General features: G+C 43.1%; 1 protein-coding gene across 2 annotated transcripts in view; it reads right to left on the bottom strand.

Moving 5' to 3' along the window:
• Nucleotides 1–388: 388 nt before the first annotated feature.
• LOC114480234 (uncharacterized) overlaps nucleotides 389–20,080 on the bottom strand; it is a 27,173-nt gene continuing 7,481 nt past the window's right edge. For both annotated transcript variants that reach the window (XM_028474184.1, XM_028474185.1), the window contains exons 3-7: nucleotides 14,025–14,642; nucleotides 7,537–7,583; nucleotides 7,384–7,439; nucleotides 6,978–7,295; nucleotides 389–2,726 (exon numbers count right to left, since the gene is read on the bottom strand). In XM_028474184.1, coding sequence (XP_028329985.1) covers nucleotides 2,710–2,726; nucleotides 6,978–7,295; nucleotides 7,384–7,439; nucleotides 7,537–7,583; nucleotides 14,025–14,642 — 1,056 coding nt within the window. In that variant the 3' untranslated portion in view covers nucleotides 389–2,709. The remainder of the gene's footprint in view (nucleotides 2,727–6,977; nucleotides 7,296–7,383; nucleotides 7,440–7,536; nucleotides 7,584–14,024; nucleotides 14,643–20,080) is intronic.

Here is a 20,080-nt window from a genome sequence, read left to right as displayed (position 1 = left end):
CTCCAAACTGTTGACCTCCTTAAAATGTTAGAAATAAAGCAGTTCTTACATACATTTAATCTAAACTGAACCCTCCCATTCCTTATCCACACATAAAATACCGTCTGAGACGTGTTCGACATGTTGCACTCACATAATTAATGACACTATTTTAAAAAGCCTCAGTAAATAATATATACAATGACCGGAACTGCTGGTTTAAATGCTTTACTTCCAGGCTGCCATTATTGAGTTTACATTTTAAATTAGTCCATCCCTTAAATTTACAAAACCACACTTAATCATAAAAAACAAAAACAAGCATTGGCATCGTTACTGTGTGAAGCCCAATGGTTTTCAGTCAAACTTTAAAGATCCCAATGTAAATGACCACACACACAAAGAGACCAAAGGTAGAAAAGGTTTATTATTGAAAAAGCTTGAAAACATTCCCTTTGAACAGTGAACAGCTCGGTAACATTCGGAGAGTGTGGATTGGCTCCTCTAGCTTCCTGTGCACGCACAGCTCCGCCCACAGCACACGACAGAAACACATGGAATGTGTTCCACAGCTCTTCTCAGTACACAACTACGGTACTCATGCAGGAGAACCTTTGGATCTTGAATACGCACTATTGAGACTCTAATATGGTGCTATCTACTGACATGAAAGATACATGATAAATAATTAGCAAAGCAAGTGTCAATAAATAATAAATAAGGTGGCTTAAAGATTTTAAAACAGCGATTAAATTCAAAGTTTGGCATCTAATAAAGGTTGCAGTATTGTGTATTTACAGTGCAGGTGAAGGGTTGGACGTGCTGTAGTTTGAAACCGTGCAGGAGTCCAGACCTGGACGATGATACTGTTTGAGAAGCTTCCCTGCTTTACCAGGAGGTGTGGAAATGAGCAGCGCAGCTGTGACCTCTAAAACCTGCAGAACCACAGTTATCCAGTAACAAGTTTGGATAACCTGATGCCACACATCCTACCAGTGAGGAGTGGATGAAAACCAGAGCTCCCCTGCTGTCTACTGGAGTGTGTGGTTCCCTCAGTGGGATTAATAGCACAATGACAACATAGAGGTGGATTTGGGATGACTTGGAATATCTTTGCCCAGTGTTCTTTAAAATGAACATTTTTTTGTATTCTGCCAGGTTAATTTAGTTGATTATTCGAGGCTTGACATGCATCTCATTGCTTTAGATAATCGACTCTAAAAAGCACTCACAGCTCTCACAAGGCAGGAAAACAGCACAAATTCTAATGATACTTGCAAACAGAAGCATGTTGTGTTCACATTTTCACTTCATGTTTCTCTGAATTATTGAATGACATCAGCAGAAATTAAATGGGCCCATTGGAAAATAAGACAAGAATCTTCATTAGAAACACGACAAATCCTCACTGAGGTGTTTGAGGACTACAGGTCAGTAAAGGAGATTTTGGTTAAAATGAAGCAAATAATCTCACATGTGCAAAGCTGTTACCTAGCAACCTGTTGTACTTTGAAATGACATTCCCAAAGTCTAAGAGATGTTTAAAAGAGAATCACAACCATACCAGTGAGCACGTTTCAGTCACTTATTTGTATTAACCACTTCAATGCACATGATTTCATCACTGATGAATCAGATTTACCACAAATATAAAGCAAAAATGTACAACTTTTATCTTTTTTTTTTAGAATATTCCATTTCTGAACTCATGTTATGCTTATGTAGCATCCATCATCTTGCTCTATCCCAGGTCTTCCAGCTGACTGCCAGCTTAAGACACAAAGAAAGCCTAAATAGGTTTTTAAGGAGCTCTTTCAATAGTAAATTTACTCATCTTAGAACCTGAAGAAAAAAATAGGAACAAATAGTGACTGACATGGTATGCACTGACTTTGAGCTTTGGACCAGAATGTGTAGGATAGTGAAAAATCATCTTGATCGTTACCTGTAGTTTAATTCTATTTCTGATTATATCTTATAGTGACTGCGATGGACTGGCACCCTGTCCAGGGTGTACCCCCACCTAACATCCAATAGGAGCTGGAGATAAGCACCAGCAGACCCCTGCGACCCTCAAAAAAAGGAGCAAGCGGGTCAAAAAATGAACGAATGGATGGATCTTGTGGTGATACAAGGCCTGGCATCCAATACATGCACTATAGTTTTGTTGCCCGTTTTTATACATGTCAGTTTTATTTAAAAGTTGTACCTTTCCATTTCATCTTCATAGATGCTCTGTTCTCGAGTTTGTTTTATTGATTTTTTAAAATACTTAAATCATATCAATAATAAATACCCTATGGGCTTGCGATTATTTCCAGTCCCTACCTGTCACTGAGCATGACACAGCATGCAGTCGTCACGCTTCCACTTATGGCTGTTCTTTACGCTTCACAGTGTTACAAGATGTTCAGTCCAACTGCTGTTTCAGCAGAATGCAAAAGAAAAGGTGAAGATGATAAACATGTTTACATAAATTGAAGTTTCATCAGCAAACAGCAGTACATTGGGATTCTTTGACTAATGAAGCCTGTGCTTGAGTAGTATCTGTGTCCTCACAGATCTGCTTGATCCAACATTAGAACCCTTAGAATAAAATGAGGTAAGGTTTGTGGCCTGAATTCAGACTGTGCAGCTTTCTGCTGTGGGTACGCGCCAACAAACAGCAGTAGGAGAAAAGAAGACAATGAGTGGGCTTAGGTTCGGTGTCATGCTCTTGTTTCCTGCTGCTCAGCTCAGGTGTGCTTCTGCAAAAAAAAACAAAGAACACATCAGTGAATGGATCCACATCATGAAAGGACAGAAACAGAATTCCTTTATTAATCCCAGGGGGAAATTGCTTATTAATCCCAGAGGACATGCTTATCTCCTCCAGGTGCCATGACAACCACACTTAAGCATGTGACCCTCCATCACTGACGATTCGATACGCATCTCGATACACTACCAGAAACACGATACATAAGCAATACAATGTATCCCCAGGTGATACGATGCGATATGATTCACCCCTGTTCCCGATTTGATACGATTTGATATTGATTTGATGGCGATTCAATTCTACACAATGCAATTTTGTACAATGTGATTCAACATGGTGTTAAGAAATTCTACAAACATTTAAATAGTAAATAAGTAGCTGCAATTCAGTGGTACTAGAGGAAGAGGATGTATTGTATTCCTTATAAGCAGCACATTTAACAAAAGTGCACATTTTGCTTATAATCTCTACTAGTATTTATGCGTCACTTTATGCAATTTCTTTTTAGCCTCTTAAAAAGCACAACAAAAAAACAGGCCTTTTACAAGCAGGGTTGGGATTTAGAACCAGATTCATCATAAGGAACAGGAATGGGTTCCTCACATTTAGAACCTGTTTATCACACTGTCACAACTTAAACAGTAAACAGTGAGACAGTGATTAAAGTGACACTTTCAATAGTACAATGTAAATGTCCTGTCTGACACATACTAATATAAACTGTTCAGCAGGTATTAGGCTAATACAGTAGTGAAGAACAGAAAAGATTAACATTTCTCATATGAATAATACAAATAATGATATTTTACAATTAGGTCTTTAACAACTGCTTGTGCAAAAAAAATTAAAACTATTATTTAACAGTCACTCACAGCTGCTGTAAACTGACCCCTGCTGAGTCATATTTAATGTCCATAAGACAAACTAAAGACTTAAATGAAATAAAATGCACTTTTGAAAAAAGGTCTGGCATCAGTTATGGCTTTGGCACGGGCAGAAGGTGCTGCCAGAGTAGCGTCTTGGACTAAGTATTTTATGATATTTTTCTCACCAGTTTGGCTAGAGCTCTGATTCTAATCTACCTCAGATGAATCTGAGTTAGGGGGAGAAGCAGCGGACGTATCGATACTATTGAGCCCCTCAGTTTGTGTAAGGTTTAGCAGCACAACATTCTTTATAAACCACCTGCGTCTAATCAAGTTTACCATCTTTCTACGACTGATTTGAAGTTTTTAGGTTTAGGCGTTATAAATCTCATCTATAGCTGCTGCTCTCACGGACCTCCATGTTTTTGTAACTTTGTTGCGGTACAAATGTGCTTCCCGGTGTCACGTAATGAGTTTACCTCCATACTGGGATTATAACCCTAACCTAATCCAATAAACAAATAAAACACGTCTGTTCACTTTGAAATAAAAAAATTAAAAAAAAATTATTATTTTTTTTTAGCAAAAATTCATCTTTCGCTAGTGCGCATATACAATCTCAGTATGATGCGAACTCATTACATGACACCGGCTTCAGTCCGTGTTCAAAACAAAGAAAAACAAAACACAAAGCACATGGTGCATTTGATGTGCCTCGGAAAAACAGGATAAAATGAAAAACAACATGAAAAAAATCGCCCCGCGACCCTGAAAACAGGAAGAAGCGGATCAGACAATGGATGGATGGATGAAAAAATTGATGCAACCATGGGTTTTACCGATGCAGGCACGCAGTGACCGATGCATCTCGATTTCACCCATAAATCCTACCGATGCACACTGAATTAATCTATACACTCGCATCACGCACGTTTGTATCTAGATACCGATTTGTATCGATTAATCTCCAATTGCTTAAACCACATCTTTACAACATCTAAACATTATAGCCAACAAAAAGACTGAGACTTTTTGACCACTTAGCGCTAATCTTCCTGCACCGTGACCTACGGCAGTGTTCATGTTGTAGATCTGTTACGGCAGGCAGACAATTCTGCAACAGTGGAACGCTGAGCTTCTGCAGGTTCTGTGGTCATCGCAAAACACAGCAGAGGTGTGGCGTGAACCCCCTCCTGTGTCCACCAACCTCCTTAAATCGGACTGAAATGTCTGGTATTAAAGAAAAAGTATATTGGAGTGCCTTGCTCCACTCTTGACTTGAACCTCAGTTCTGTCCCTGCACATCTTTTCTCATACAATGTGTGACTAAATCATTTTTGCAGTTCACATGGATGTTTTTTAGGAGCAAATGAGAGTGAATCATACGCACTGTAGAGCTCTAGTGGTTAAGGAAGCGGGCGTGTAACCGGAGGGTCACCGGTTCCAATCTAACCATCACTGTGGGATGTTGGGTAAGTCCCTTAAAGGGCTTACGCTAATGTTACGCTAAATCAAATTTTCTGTGCTTTAAGCATCATCAAAGTGCGATTAGGGCTTCATACACATGCCCAAAGTGTTTTTTCATTGATTTCCTCAATCATTAGTTCGAGGGTGATTTGCTCCTTTCTTACTGCAGGGTGAGCCCAAACACCTCGCTCCAATTTGATGATGCGTTCCCACTTTGATGACGAATTCGACGCGGCACTGATCTGGAGAAGCCACACCTCCAGGAAGCTGTGTGCTGTGATTGACATGTAAACAGACACGCCCATGAAGGTGAGCATTTCAGCTTGGCTACGGAGTGGGTGGGAGGAGGGCGGGCCGTCCTCTGGCCATACGTCACCATACGGGGAGGAGGAAGTTAGTGTCCCCTCTATAGACACACCTACTCATGAATATGCATAAGTAGGCCGCAAATCAGCCTGTTTGTGTAGAGTTGCTCAGAAAGTGACTTTTCGGAGGCTAAAACTCTGGAAAACAGGTGAGTTTGGGAAAATAAACCTCAAATACTATGTTTTTGGGGTTCTTAGAACAAATGGAGATGGGTGAAAAATAGCATGATATGGGACCTTTAATCCTAACTGTTCCATGGGCACTACACCATGGCTGCCCACTGCTGCAAGTTGAAAGCAGATAACTAATTCTGTGTATGTAGTAAGGGTGTACGAAAAAATCGATTCCGAGATATATAGCGATATTTCACAGCGCAATTATCGTATCGATCCGAAAAAGTCCAATCCTATTTTATAAAAAAAAAGAAAAAAGCACAAGTCACTAGGTGTCAGTGAACCACATCAGACCTTGTTAAACTACCTCACTCCTCAATGCATTTTAGCCTGGATGTAAAATATACTGGACACTTTTATAGATGTATGTGCTTAATTAAAAAAAAAAAGAGAGAATGTAAGAACTTAACACAATCAGAATCTGGAATTACAGTTAGTTAGCATTTACTTGTTTTTGCACGTTTATCGTATCTTGACATGCAAATCGTATCGTCAGATTCATGTCAATGCACACCCCTATTATGTAGTGTAATTGTACATATATTTGAAAATAAATAAATAATAAATTATTTTATTTAATTCCATTCTTTGACCATCAGTGTTACTAGAATGCTGTTGATCTGTGACATCTGTTATGGTCATTTTTATATTCATCATCATATCCTCAAATGTATGTTCATGTGTACAATTTGTCATGTTTTAATACATGACGACTCCATTACTCTTTACACTTTTGAACAGCTGAATCATGATTAAACAGTACAGATCGTATTATTCTCAGTGCAGCACAGTCTCTGCCAAGTCAGAATCTCTGCTCACATGCAGACATACACTGACGCACACACTTATCAAGACAGATAAAGACTGGAGCAGAACCTTCTCATAACATCTTCATCATCCTCCAACAATTCCACTATGGGCATCTGACTCCCTCCCTTTTGTCTCTCACTGTTGGGACCTTTTCTTATCTGTATAAAAAGCTTAAGCTGAAACTGTTAGAGGGCGCGGCACTTCCTTCGGACGTCCGCCTGGACGGACGCTAATTTTGTTCCATCTTGTACCTTTTTTCTTAGTTTAGAATAAACTATTTTTTATATAAAATCATCAATGCTTCTCCTGGACTCCATCATTCAACCAGAGCAATGAATCATGTCTTCAAATGAGGTCAACCGTAAATTCAGCCGTAACACATCCTTAGTCAGGAGCCCATGACCAGGGAGACATACGGGGTTGTACTTATTTCACTCCTTCTTTTGAAAGTCTAACAGTTTACATTTTCTACTTGTTTATTTCAGTGTGGTCTACCATCAGAAGCCAACTGGTACTGATGGAAGCGCTGGTACGTGGTGTGTTGTCAGCCCCCACCTGTGACAGCGCTGCTGTGCTGCTGCAGCTGGCTGGTGAAGAAGCGTTCCCGCTGGGATACCTGCTCGTCCCAGGACGTCATCATGTGCTCCCTCTCCTCTGCCTCCAGGGTGAGCGTGTGTGGGTGAGCCTCGTCGATGTGGGTCCTCACTCCATCCAGGCTGTGAGAGTACTGAAGCTCTCCACACACCATGCACACCAGCAGCTGGTTAAGCGGGTCGTAGTCCATGAGGAAGCGGTTCCTCCACATGGCATCTGAGAGAGGAGCGTCTTCGCCGTTGGTATTGGCGAAGTCGGGAAGCAGAAGCTCCGACTCTCCTGCAGAGAAAGATGCAGAGAACCATGACTCCTCCACATACACAGCTCTGAGGGGCATGAACTTCAAACAGACACTGATGCTACTTACCCTCCAATGTGTAATCTGAGTATGAAAAAGATCCGGGGTCGCTCTCCATCGGCACACTGAAAAACAATCATTGTGTCATTGCCCTGCATCGCGACTGAAGCAAACTGACTTGAAAAAAAATTAAAAATTTAAAAAATGGATAGTGATCCTCACCTGATGAGATGCTCTGATCTCTCAGAGGAGTTCACCCACTTATCGTCCTAAATGCGGGAAAACAAACAGAACCTTAGATTTGAGGTTTGAACTTGAGAGCCACACAGATGTGGACCTAAAACTGAGAGATGTTTGACGGGTTGATGACTTCTCTCCTGGGAACACCTTTAGCTTGGGCAGACAGCTCCATTCGAGTATTTTATGTAACTTGTGCTAATGGGGGCAGTGATTGGTCTTTGCAGACAGAACTTTAAAGGTCCCATATCATGCTATTTTTCACCCATCTCCATTTGTTCTAAGAACCTCAAATACTATGTTTTTGAGGTTTATTTTCCCAAACTCGCCTGTTTTCCAGAGTTTTAGCCTCTGAAAAGTGACTTTCTGAGCAACTCTACACAAACGAGTTGATTTGCATCCTCCTTATGCATATTCATGAGTGGGCGTGTCTATAGACGGGACACTGACTTCCTCCTCCCCGCACGGTGACGTAGGGCTAGAGACGGCCCACCCTCCTCCCACCCATTCCGTAGCCGTGCTCATGCTGCTTTATAAACACGAGACAGAGCGTGGGGGCAAGGCGTTCACCAGTACAGACAGACTGTAGAAAATACATACTTAGCACTGCGCGAAGGACGCTGAAGTGCTCACCTTCGTGGGTGTGTCTGTTTACATGTCAATCACGGCAGAGAGCTTCTCCAGCTCAGTACTGCGTCAAATTCGTCATCAAAGTGGGAACACGTCATCAAATTAGAGCGAGGTGTTTGGGAAAAAAACACTTTGGGCATGTGTATGAAGCCCATATAGAACTTTTATGATGTTTAAAGCACAGAAAAGTTAATTTAGCGTAACATGGGCCCTTTAAGGTGACAATGGAAGATAATCATGCTTTGGGAAATTTAGAAGCAGTCTTGGATTACTAAAGTTGTTTTATGTTAAAGACTTTGATTCGGTCCCATTAACCGACATTGTGTTTGGTTGCTTTGGCGTGTGAGTGTATATCAAGCATCCAGTAGGGTAGCTGGGAGCGACTCCAGAGGACAGCATATGGCCTATGGCGTCACAACTGTGTCGGCCGTCAAATGTTATTTGGTTACACTCAATGTTGGGGAGTAACGAATTACATGTAACAGCTCATATTGTTGGTAATAGTTGGTAATCGGACTACAGGTACATTGTTGAAATCAATAGATTACCTGACATTACTTCTCTGTTTCACGGGTTTATTCATTGTCAACATGGCAACGCGATACATTTCCCAGACTTCCCAAATGTAAATAGAAAAAAAAAAACTATTTCCTTCGGCCCCTCAATCTTAATGATATTGTAAAACAAGCAGCGGGAGAAAGACGTCGACCCGGAGGTAGAGCTAATGCCTGAAAAGGTAAGATTGTGTTTCTTGGTGTCTCTGCAGCACAGAGCACTTATGGATGCTGTGAGATGACGGATCTAAAAAAACTTGCTTCGTCTGGAAATACTTTCAGCTGAACAGTGACAACGTTTTACAAACTTTCAGGCTAAATTTGAACAGAACAATCGTCAGCTCAGCACACAGGCTGATCACAGCCTAAAACTAACGTTAGCTTTGCTTCTATGTTATGTACCGATGTAATGATGTCAGTGCAGAGAATAAATTATCTATAGAGAGACAACTCCGTTAACTAAAGAGATGGCGTGTATGTGTGCGCCCACGCGTGTGTGAGTGTGAAAAGGTACGACTGTATTTTATTGCAGGTGTTTTAACGTGATGGTTTACTAATGATTCCATGGATGCTCCGTTTGTATGATGAAGTAATCAAAGCTTTATCTGGTATTCAGTAATAAGAGGATGTCCCACACTTCTCTCATTCTACATTTCACTGTTCAATTAAAATGTGATGCCTGAACATGATATTGTTGAGAGTTAAACTGTAATTCTGATAACTGATTGAATTATTAATTAATTAATTAACTCACAAAATGCACCACACACCAATACCCAACCCTTGGGGGGCTGGATGGTGGGGCTGGGGGTGGAGGGGGCCGCCACCTGTGTTACTATGTAGTGGCGTGGGGGCGGCCCTCCCACCTCTAGTTGCCCTACTAATCCCTCCAATTTTAATCGCATCTCAACATGTCACCCCCCGGAGGGTGTATCATCTTTTACACCCTCCGGCCTATTACACCACATACACATAAATCCACAGAGGCTGGAGGGGGAGCACCGCTCCCCTCCATCCCCCTTCTTTTAATTACACCCCATACATTCACCAAACACACACATTCACACAGGGGATCGGGAAGTGCCTCTCCATTGGGGAATGGAGAGGCACCATAACAGGGTGGTGGGTTGGTACACATATTTGGGCCTCTCCGGTGGGGGCCTGGCCCCTCTGTTGGTGGCTGGGCCACTGCATAGAGCAAAAGCACATCAAGATGGTGCGGTCGGGCGTGGCGGTGGGTCTCGGGGGGGCTTTGCCGGGGTCTCTCCTTGCGGGGTCTTTCCGGGCTGTGTCGGCCGGGTGGGGCGCGGGGGTGCCTCTCCCCCTTGGGTGTGGCTTGGTGCTTGCATTGTCTCCTGGTGGCCTTGGGGGCGGGCCCCGCGGTGTGCGGGCCCGGGGCGGCCTGCCTCGCCGGTTTGGGGGGTGGGTGTGCTGGGGGGGTGCTGGTGTCCTCGCCGGGGTTGGGGCGGGGTTGCTTGGCGCCTCGGGGTGATGCTGTTTACTGGGGGGCGGCGCTAGCTGTTCCGGTGGTGGAGGTTGCTGTCGGCCGCCTGGTGGGTCTATCCTGCCGTTTGCGGACTGGTGGGTGGGTCCGGGGCATCTTTGGCTGGGGGCTGCTGTCCCGCACTTGATGTGTGCCATTGGGGTGCCTCCGTCCCCGCGGTGGGGATCGCCGGTTGCTCGCGGGCCGGCGGGGGGCGCTGCTCCGTGGCTGGCGCTGTCCGGGGGGCGGCGGGCCCTGGGCTGCTGGCCGTGGGCTGTCCGGGGCTGTGCGGTCCTGCCGGGCCGTGGCCGGGTCCCGGGCGGGGGTGGGGGATGCGTCCCGGGGGGCTTGGCCCGGGGGCTTGCCCTTGGGGGGTCCTGGTCCCGGGGGGTGCTCCTGGGGCCCGGGGTGCTTGGCCTGCTGGCCGGGCCGGTCCTGGCGGGGGTCTTTCGGGGCGGGTGGCGCGTGCCGCGCCCTTGCGTACCTACTGGTGCGGCCCCTGCTTGGGCAGTGCCCCGTGAGGTAGGGTGTCGGGGGCCGGAATAGGGGGCCACATCCCGGCGGGGCGGTCTGGCTTGGCCCTTGGAGGGGGCCCTGGCTTTAAAAAAAAAAAAAGAACTGAAGCTCGTGGCGCGGGCGGCATCAGTGAAGGGTGATCTGGGGCGCCGTGGGGGGCTAGGTTGGGGTGCCTGGGTGCCGGCGGGGAGACTCCCAGCGGCCCCCTGGTGCCTTATGCGGCTTGGGGTGTGGTCGTCCTCCCTGGGCGGGCTGCTCCTGGTGCTGCATCCGTTCCGGGTCCTTCTGGCCTGGGGTCGGGCCCCTGCTGGCTCTGGGCTCGCCGGCGGGTGCCCACTGGCTGCCTGTTCGGCGCGGTTCTGGTCGTCTGCTGGGTGTGGGCTTCGGCTCCTCCGCTGGGGCCTCGGGCAGGGAGTTCTCTGGGCCCTCCCCTCGGGGGGTTGGGCGCGGGGGTGGGGTGGGGGGGTGTGGGGGTCGATGGGGTGGGGGGTCTGGGGGTTGGGGGTGGGATCGGTGGCGTGGTGCGCTGGGTCCTTGGCTCCTTGGGGCTTTCTCGGGTGTGTATGGGGGGGCGATGGCTGCCTCTCGGCTTGGGATCTTGGGGGCGTTCGGGGGACTGCTTGGCCGTGGGGTGGTCGCCGGGGGCCCTTAGGCTGCCTGCTCTTGCTGCTGGCCTGACTGCTTCTTCGGGCCCGGGGGCGGCTCTTGGGTTTTGCAGTGGCGGTACTTGGAAATACATTTGTCATGGATGCACTGGCCTTGGGCTGTGGGATAACACTCATACTGGGCTCAACCTTAGACACGTTGTTCCCAAATACCTGTTTTATGGAATTTCCACTCACCTCTTCCTCTGTTCACAGCCACCACCATTATTCCTAAACCACACACTGGTCACCAAACTGGCTTGACAACACAACAATAAACACAATATACACAACCACAATTTCACATCGCATCACTTAAAACTATTCCTCACCCATTCCATATCCTATCTTGTATCCCTCTTCCCTGCTAACTTCCCCACCCCCCTCCAACCCCTCACCTTGGTGTAACACTGCCCTCTCTTTTTTACATCCTCCCTTTAATAAAGTATTTCTTACCCTTCCCTAGGGATAGCTGGTGACGGTCACAATTATGCAATGAAATAAATAAATTTATTTAATTGCAATAATAAAATATGCATTGCTGTCAAAAGATTGCACTTCTTGTAGTGTTAACCTTCGAAAGCATGTGCAGACAAGGTAAAAAAAGAAAAAAAAAAAAAAAAAAAAAAAAAAAAAAGTTGACTTTAAAAAAACAAAAAAAAAAAACAGTCATTTTACTGATTTACGTCAGATATTTGTTTGGACCAGCAGAAGGCGCTGGTAACCCAGTGGTCGGTCGGCATGCAGCTAATCTAGCAGTGAAGAAGAGATGCTATGCTAGCAGACAGAGCTAATAGAAAAAAGTGACTTTTACAGATATTCACGTAATACTACAGATATTTTATGAACATGTAACATTAACATGTAAGAGTAGAAGGCGGCCAGAAAGAAAATAGTAGCAGATTCCGCCCGCCGGTACAGTGCTGACAAGAGAAGGGATAAATATATAGCGCCCTCTGCTGTTTAAAAAAAGTACTGCGATTCAATTTTCAAAGTATCGATGTGAATCGTGATACCTATGAATCAATTTTTAACTGCCTTACGATTAATCGTTACATACCTAGTCAACATCAGCGCTGAGGATGTTGTATTTACAATAGTCTTCTTGTTTTCATTGACGGCTGCAGTCCAACACTTAAAAAATCTAATTTAATGTGGAAGTAATCCATTACACAGATTAAGGCCCTCTTTACACGACTACGTTTTGCTTCTGTTTCCGTTTTTGTTTCCAAAAAGTTCCTCATTTTCAAAACAATCTCTGTTTACATGAGACTGCAGGAAGAATAAAAAAATACGGACTCTGCTCAGATGCTGCACTGTTTCAATAAGCGCAAGACGATGCACAAATGTTTGCTGTGGAGGCGAATGGAGGCTGTCCTCTGGTACATTCATAAATTATGTTATAAAATGATTAATGACTCGTTTCTGACTCGTATTGTTGTGTGTGTCACGCACAGTATGTAGAGAGTAGGTTGCTGAGCTGTGTGTGTTGCAGCATTAAACCGCTAAGTAGCGTCTTTAGCGTTACATGAAGTTGCTATTAAATAAAGCTGAGTTATTAAAGAAACTCACCGACATATGCACGCCGCGCATGAATGGGAATAGTGTGTCGGCAGCAATGGGTTCAGGATTAAAAAAAAAAACCTTTTTTAGGGATCGGGCCATATTCAGACGGCTTCGGGTCTAACATTATAGGTGTAATTAAAGCTAACATCTGAGGTTCTGCAGCCACAGTGCGCATACCTGTGATACAGAACATTTTGGAGGGGGTAGCGTTTTCAAGCACCAAAACACTGTTGCCATGTAAATGCACCGCCAAAACGCAACAAAACATTTGCGTATACACTAGAAAACGTTCTAGTGTAAACAGAGCCTAAGTAATGAAAGGGATTATGTTACAAATTACAATTTTGGGCATGTAACCTGTAACAGATTACATTTTGAAAGTAACCTTCCCAACACTGATTCCACTATCATTTTCACCTCAGGTCTTAAAGGGAAGGTACACAGATTAGACATACTATCATGACCACAAACGTTGCTGTGTTTAAAAAAGGACAAACAGAGAATTAACTCAAAGATAGTGGTTTGTGTGTGCTCCAGAGATCAGTAGGCATTAAAGACACAACATTATCATTGGTCAGCTGACACCGCTCTCTCATGTAGTCCATGACAGCAAATGAGTTACCAAAATGATAAAGATGTTCATGTTGGTTCTGATAAAAGGTGTGCTTGTTACGAGTCCTATCTCTGACCTAGTGCAGATAAACAACAATATCTTTGTCCTGGGAGCTGAAGTATGTAGACCATCAAAATTTGAAGGGAATCTGAAACACCCTGAACTAAAAACCCATCTTTTCTTTGTACTGGTCCTTCTTTTGACTTTTACTGACTTCTAAACACCTTCTAAACACAGTGGTTATGTTAAATTGATATCTGCCATGTACATAATTTCCAGCATTTTGAGAATGAGAGTGAATAATTAAAGAATAACTTGACTATGGCTTTTTTTTTATTGTTCTGAGATGTAAATTGGTTGGGTTTGTGTGTTGTGTCTCTCCTCACTGATGCTGGATTTGAACATCAGTCTCCAACCTTAAATTTGAAGTTGTGGAAGCAGATGTGGAGCAGCTGTGTGGCACTCACCTGTGTCAGCAGATGCTGCTCAGATAGGACCGTCTCGTAGCTGCTGGAAACGTTCTTAGTCGGGAAGGGCCTTTTGTGGAGGACGGCCTTCCTGGCTCTCTGCTCCTTCTTTTTTATTCTCCAGTATTCTCTCTTCCTCTTCATGAAGTCCTCCTTTGACTCTCCACGGATGGGCTTTGGAGGAACCATATTGCTAATTGGAACCAGCTTGGTTGGAGATTGTACTGGGTTTGTGTTGCTTTGAGGATGAGAGGACATGGGGATTACAAAGTTGTCTGGACTATGGCAAGGTTCAATTGGCTGCAGGTTGATGCTGGATAATGGGTTCTCTGGAGGTTTGAGAGTAGGTAGAGAGGGTACTGCGTCAATGACTGCTGCTCCATGTGTCCAACTGTGAGAGAGCCTTGGAGGTTCAGGAGGGCTTGTCGAGCTCTGCAGGGTTTCCATGGGATTCTGCTCTGTGATGAAGGCCGGAGGTTTGACTCGGACAGTCCCAGGTGACTGCTGGCCATCTTGTGTATGCCTGACAACCAGGAGGGTGGGCAAACTGGGCATGCTGCTTATGGCAGCCAGAGGGGCCACAGGTGGTTTGGGCTTAATCGTGACAAGGCCTGGAACCTGAAAAAAATACAAAACAGGAAATTCCTTTTAAACTGGGACAACAAAGAAATGGTAAATGGACTTGATTTATATAGCGCTTTATAACCACACTGAAACAGTCTCAAAGCACTTTACATATCAGCTCATTCACCTAATCACTCTCACATTCACACACCAGTGGGACAGGATTGCCATGCAAGGCGCTAGTCGACCACTGGGAGCAACTTAGGGTTCAGTGTCTTGCCCAAGGACACTTCAACACATAGTCAGGTACTGGAATCGAACCCCCAACCTTTCGATCAGAAGACGACCCTCTACCCCCTGAGCCACGGTCGCCCTACTTCCTTCAAACACATACTGTTTGAAGTTTGTAGCCCCTGGATAAAATAAAGCCCCATTTGCTGTTCACATGTAAGATTCCAGTATGAGTTATAATCATTTGTGCTGCTTTTAAAAGGGACTTGTAGGGTCTTTCAAGATGGCAAGGTTGTGGCCAGGAGAGCTGCCAGGCTAGTTTCCTAATATTTTTCATTCAACCCTGCTATACACCACAAATACACATCTGGGGCCACCCAAAGTTAAGATGAGCCTTAATAACTACTTTCTGTGACAAATCGAGATGTCACACAGAAAAACACAAGCCTGAATGAATCAAGTATTTCTGAGTTAGAGGATAGGGAATGTACTAAGAGCCCTTGAGCAGCAGGTGTGTGCCTTGAACAACGCAGAGTCATACCTGTCAAGTATCCCGTTTTGGCCAGGAAACTCCCAAATTTTACCCCTCTTTCCTGCCATCGTCCCGTATTATTATTTTCCCGTAAAAATCCCGTATTTTAATGTAATAATAATTAAAAGATGCCTTACTAAACTGAACGCGTCACTAGCCTCGCGAGAATTGCCACCCAGGCCACTTCAGAGATAAGTGCCGACAGCGGCAACAAACCCGGAAACAACAACGAAAGAGATGAATGAAGACGTTCCGGCAAAAAAAACAAAGAACTGGTGTAAATACGTTGTAAAATGAGACACAGAGTTTACCTTCCTAAAGAGCAGCAGGATGTGACACAGTTCTGTTAGATTAGTAACTGAGATTTTAACATCTCCCACAGAGGAAGGAACCACGTTAGTCACCATGAAAAATCAGCCAATCACAAGCGCCATAAATATACACTGCTTTAAAAAAGTGTTAAAGAATGTAAAGTCTGTAATAAATGTGTTTAATAAGTCATTAGTGAATACCAGAGAACCACATGAGTGAGCATGTGAAATTATAAGAAAATATGTAATGAAAATAAAATGTTTATGTCTAACTTAAAGACAAGCAATATTAAATTAACAGTAAATATGCAACGTGTTGACTTGTATATAAACTCTAAGTATATTAAATAAACACGTGCTTCATATAAACATTTATGTTTTTATTTAGGCTGTTTTATAATTTAGGGCGATATATCGAGATTCAAGATGTATCAACTTTTCTATTTTGGTGATATAGAAAACTATAATATTTCATTCATATATATATATATATTATAGCTTATTATGTATCAAATACTAGTTTTAGGAGTCGCTGCTTTTACTTCTCAGAACAACATGTAAAGCTCAGTTAGATGATTAATGAGTGTCACATATTGATCAGCTGTTTGTTAATAAATGTCCCTGTGTGGCATTTTGCTTCAGCAAATTTAACCCAGAATTGTCTTTCTGGTCAGACTTTATTTGATAAAATTATCTAGATTTATATCATATATCACCATTTAGAGAAAATATATTGAGATATGAGTTTTGGTCCATATTGTCCAGCCCTAGTAGGAATGTTCACAGCATTTCAATGTTAATAAAGGTCGACCTACCAGATTCTAATCACATAATTGTATTTAGCAAGTGGTTGAAAAGTTTTCTTGTACACTTGTTTTAAAATATAAGGGATACTGGAGCTTGGTTGGGCGGGTGGGACGGCTCGTAGTGGGCGCCTGAAAATTTCCCTTATTTTCAAATCCAAAACTTGACAGGTATGCACAGAGATGATTTAGAGAACAAAGTTTGGTGAAAAAATAATAGTATTGTTGGTAGTCAGAGGGGGCTGAGAGAGAAGCCCCAACGTGTTTCTTCAAGACCCCAAGATTTTGAGCTTGGAAACAAAATCGGGGCCGCGTGAATTTGAAGAGAGCCCACCGCACACTGGCAAGATGTTTCATGACCCAGCTGAGGTGGACCGACACGTACACTCACTAGAAGAGAACCCCTTCCCCTGAAATGAACGAATGGCAGACTGTGGTTGAAGCATTTTTTGTTTTTGTTTTTTTACTGCTACATAACGGATATATTGGACTGGCTCCAGGTTGTGAGTATTGACTGTTGACGTGAGCTTTAGGCTTATTTGAACTTTTTTTTTTCTTCTTTTCTTTCAAGTTATAGCAGGGACAGATACACTCTGCACCTCTCAGGCCTTGTCCACACGTAGCCGGGTATCTGCTAAAACAAATATATTTTCCTACGGTTTGGCCTGTCATCCACACGAAAATGCAGGATAAGGTCATTAAAAACGGGGCTTTTGGAAAACTCTCACCAAAGTGAAGATTTGGGAAAACTCCGGTTTTGAGTTTGAGTGAGGACAGATAACCAGAGTTTTAAGTTTCCAAACGTCACTGTCTGCGACATCTAATGTATAACCGTCATATTTGCGCTCCTTTATATTTCAGGCAGTGGGCGACATGGATACTGTACTACTTAAATCATTGCTACAGGCACTTTTTGCTGCCTGTTGGTAGGAGCACAACTATTGCTTCTCCTTGAGGAGATGATCAAATCAACCTGTGACACTGTTTATCAACGAAGGCATTTCAAATTAAAAGTGTCCTTTATCATTTTCATGGATTTCAATGACATTTGCAAGCGTTAGGAAAACTCCATGTTCCATGATTTCTTGACAGCCTAAAAATAATGACATCATGGCCGAGTCCGCCTCCTTTGCTTCAGACTAGGCTTGGGTGGTAATACGATAATACCGTATACTGCGGTGTCATAAAATAGCAATAGTCAGTTTCAATACTGTTTTTTTTAAAAACAAAGCAATGCACTGCTATAGGTGATAAAGATTAAATATCAAATATAATTTATTTAATGCCAAAACATGATTCTATGTCCAGCAACAGCTGTGTGAGTGAGTGAGTGCTGGCTGCAAAATAAAGTGTTGCGCTTCAGCTGTTAGTGACTGCTCTGATCGGAGGAGACAGGGATCAAATGAATACAGCATCCACTATTGAATCAATCCTTTTTCTGCACAAGAACGTGGATTATCCCCATATTTGACAAGTGGATTATGTAAATAGATCCACTGCTGTCTCTGGCGCTGCGCACCTTTATTTGACGTGTGATTGTTACCCGTGAGCTGAGCTGATGTTGACATTAACAGCTGTCTGTTAATAAAGGCAGGCTTACCACTAAAACAAACATAAATATGTCATTTGTATGAGGGAAAAATTGGTTTTAATTGTTGGTTTCGGGTCGGGCACGGATATAAATACCTAATGTCTGTCAGACGTGTCACTTTTGCTTTGTTGGGTTCTAGTCAAAGCTTGAATAAGGTTCATATCAAAAATGGTCTGTGTTTAAAAGCAAATCGACACCACAAAACGCCTAAAACAAAGTATTTGTCTCTTTTTCTTTCTCCTCGTCCTCCTCTGCACCTGCTCATTCATTCTCCGGCACCACTGCACTAAAACTCAGACAAACGCGACAATGCACACGCGTGGTTCACACTGGAGCCACAAAACCTCCACAATGGAGTCTGATACAGGTCACATTTTTAATAGTCATGTGAACGAACAAACAAAAAAATCGGATCTGTGTTTGGTATTCAGTTACTGAACGGTGAAGGCACAAGTCAAAAGTTTGGTGAGGCTGTCTGAGCCTTACGTCAATTATGAATTATTCACAGTAATACCGTATATCGCGGTGAAATAGGGAAGAAGTTTGACTGAGCCAACTTCAGACCGCCTTCATTCACAGACTACGCACTGTTGGTTGAATTACGCACAATGGCCATGTCAGGAGCCTGGACAGGAGAATACACACAGCAGAGAGGCGCGTAACTGCAGGTGCATTAATAAGCGTTTAAGTCCAGACTGGAGAATGGGGCACTTTGTGAAAATCTAGATTACAGTGATGCATGGAGGGTTCAACACTTGATGGATAAGGACTAGTATCCCTTTTTTAATTCATCCTATTCAAATATGTATCCCATCAAACAAAGAGGAAGATTGATTACAGAATTGTCTCCTCCATCACAGATGATGTTGGCAAGCAGGCTTTTGACACTCCAACAATAATAAGCGTATTAATATGAATGGTGGTCCATTGTCATTACTTCTTGGTATATCTAATCACAGATTTAAGAGGGAACTCTATAACACGTTTGTTTTGTTTTTTTTTACCAAAAAATTTATAATTTTAAACTGGATCACAGACAAGGTCCTTTTCAAAGTGCAATGGCCAGAGGCAGAGAGTCATACTTAATTATGTTCCACTGGACTACTTAACATGTAAACTACACTCCACTATTCTGAGGCTGTGTGCTATAGACACACACAATTTTTTTAAATTATTTTTGTCATTATTAATTATTATTATTATTATTATTATTAATCTTCCTTTATTATTCTGTCCTGAGCCTGACACCTGTTTGAGTTTGAATGTTTACCATCATGTATACATGAGCCAAGTGTGTGTTTTGTTACAACTAAATATTTCTAAAAAAGCAAAAAAAAAAAAAAAAGTGTGTGTGTGTGTGTGAGGGGGGGGGGACTTGGCAGTCCATGGCTGAATGAGTAAGAAGTGTTAATGTTTGGAAATAATGTCTGCAACACAGATTTGCTCTTCAAATACTACAAGGAACCTAAAGATTTACTCCCCTTAAACTGAAACTTTCTCTTGTCCTTTGTTTCAGTATGAGCAGCATAATAATGATGAGGCTAAGGCAGGGGTGGTCTGAGAAAGTGAACAGCTCGTACTATTAACCAACAAATTCTGGCAAGGGAGGCATTAGCTGTTACTGACCCTCCGCCTTCTTCACAAAATAATTCCAAACTACTTCACAATGTTCTCTTTCTCTTTGTCCTCCTGAATGACTGATGCCTGCACATAATTAACTGACAGCCGGCACTTTTAAATATTCAATAGACAATGATACTGAAATATTATTGCAAGTCTAAGTATTATTTATTTCCTTGCTGCTACAGGGGCTGCCAGACATGATTTCAATGTATTTTTACTATCCAATTACAATAAATCTAATGTCTAAATGTTATTTAGACTAACAAAAAGTGCCAGCTGTAAGGTAAAACTTACAGCAGTATGTGTTATTACTGAACATCTCATGGGGAGGCCTTGGAACAAAGCTTCAGATGCAGATGAACCACAGGCTAAGGCAACTAGCGTATAACCAAGCAAACAAG

The sequence above is a fragment of the Gouania willdenowi genome, chromosome 18, assembly GCF_900634775.1.
Source record: "Gouania willdenowi chromosome 18, fGouWil2.1, whole genome shotgun sequence".
NCBI lineage: Eukaryota > Metazoa > Chordata > Actinopteri > Blenniiformes > Gobiesocidae > Gouania > Gouania willdenowi.
Note: the sequence above shows the minus strand (reverse complement) of the source record. Positions and strands in the feature narration are given on the sequence as shown.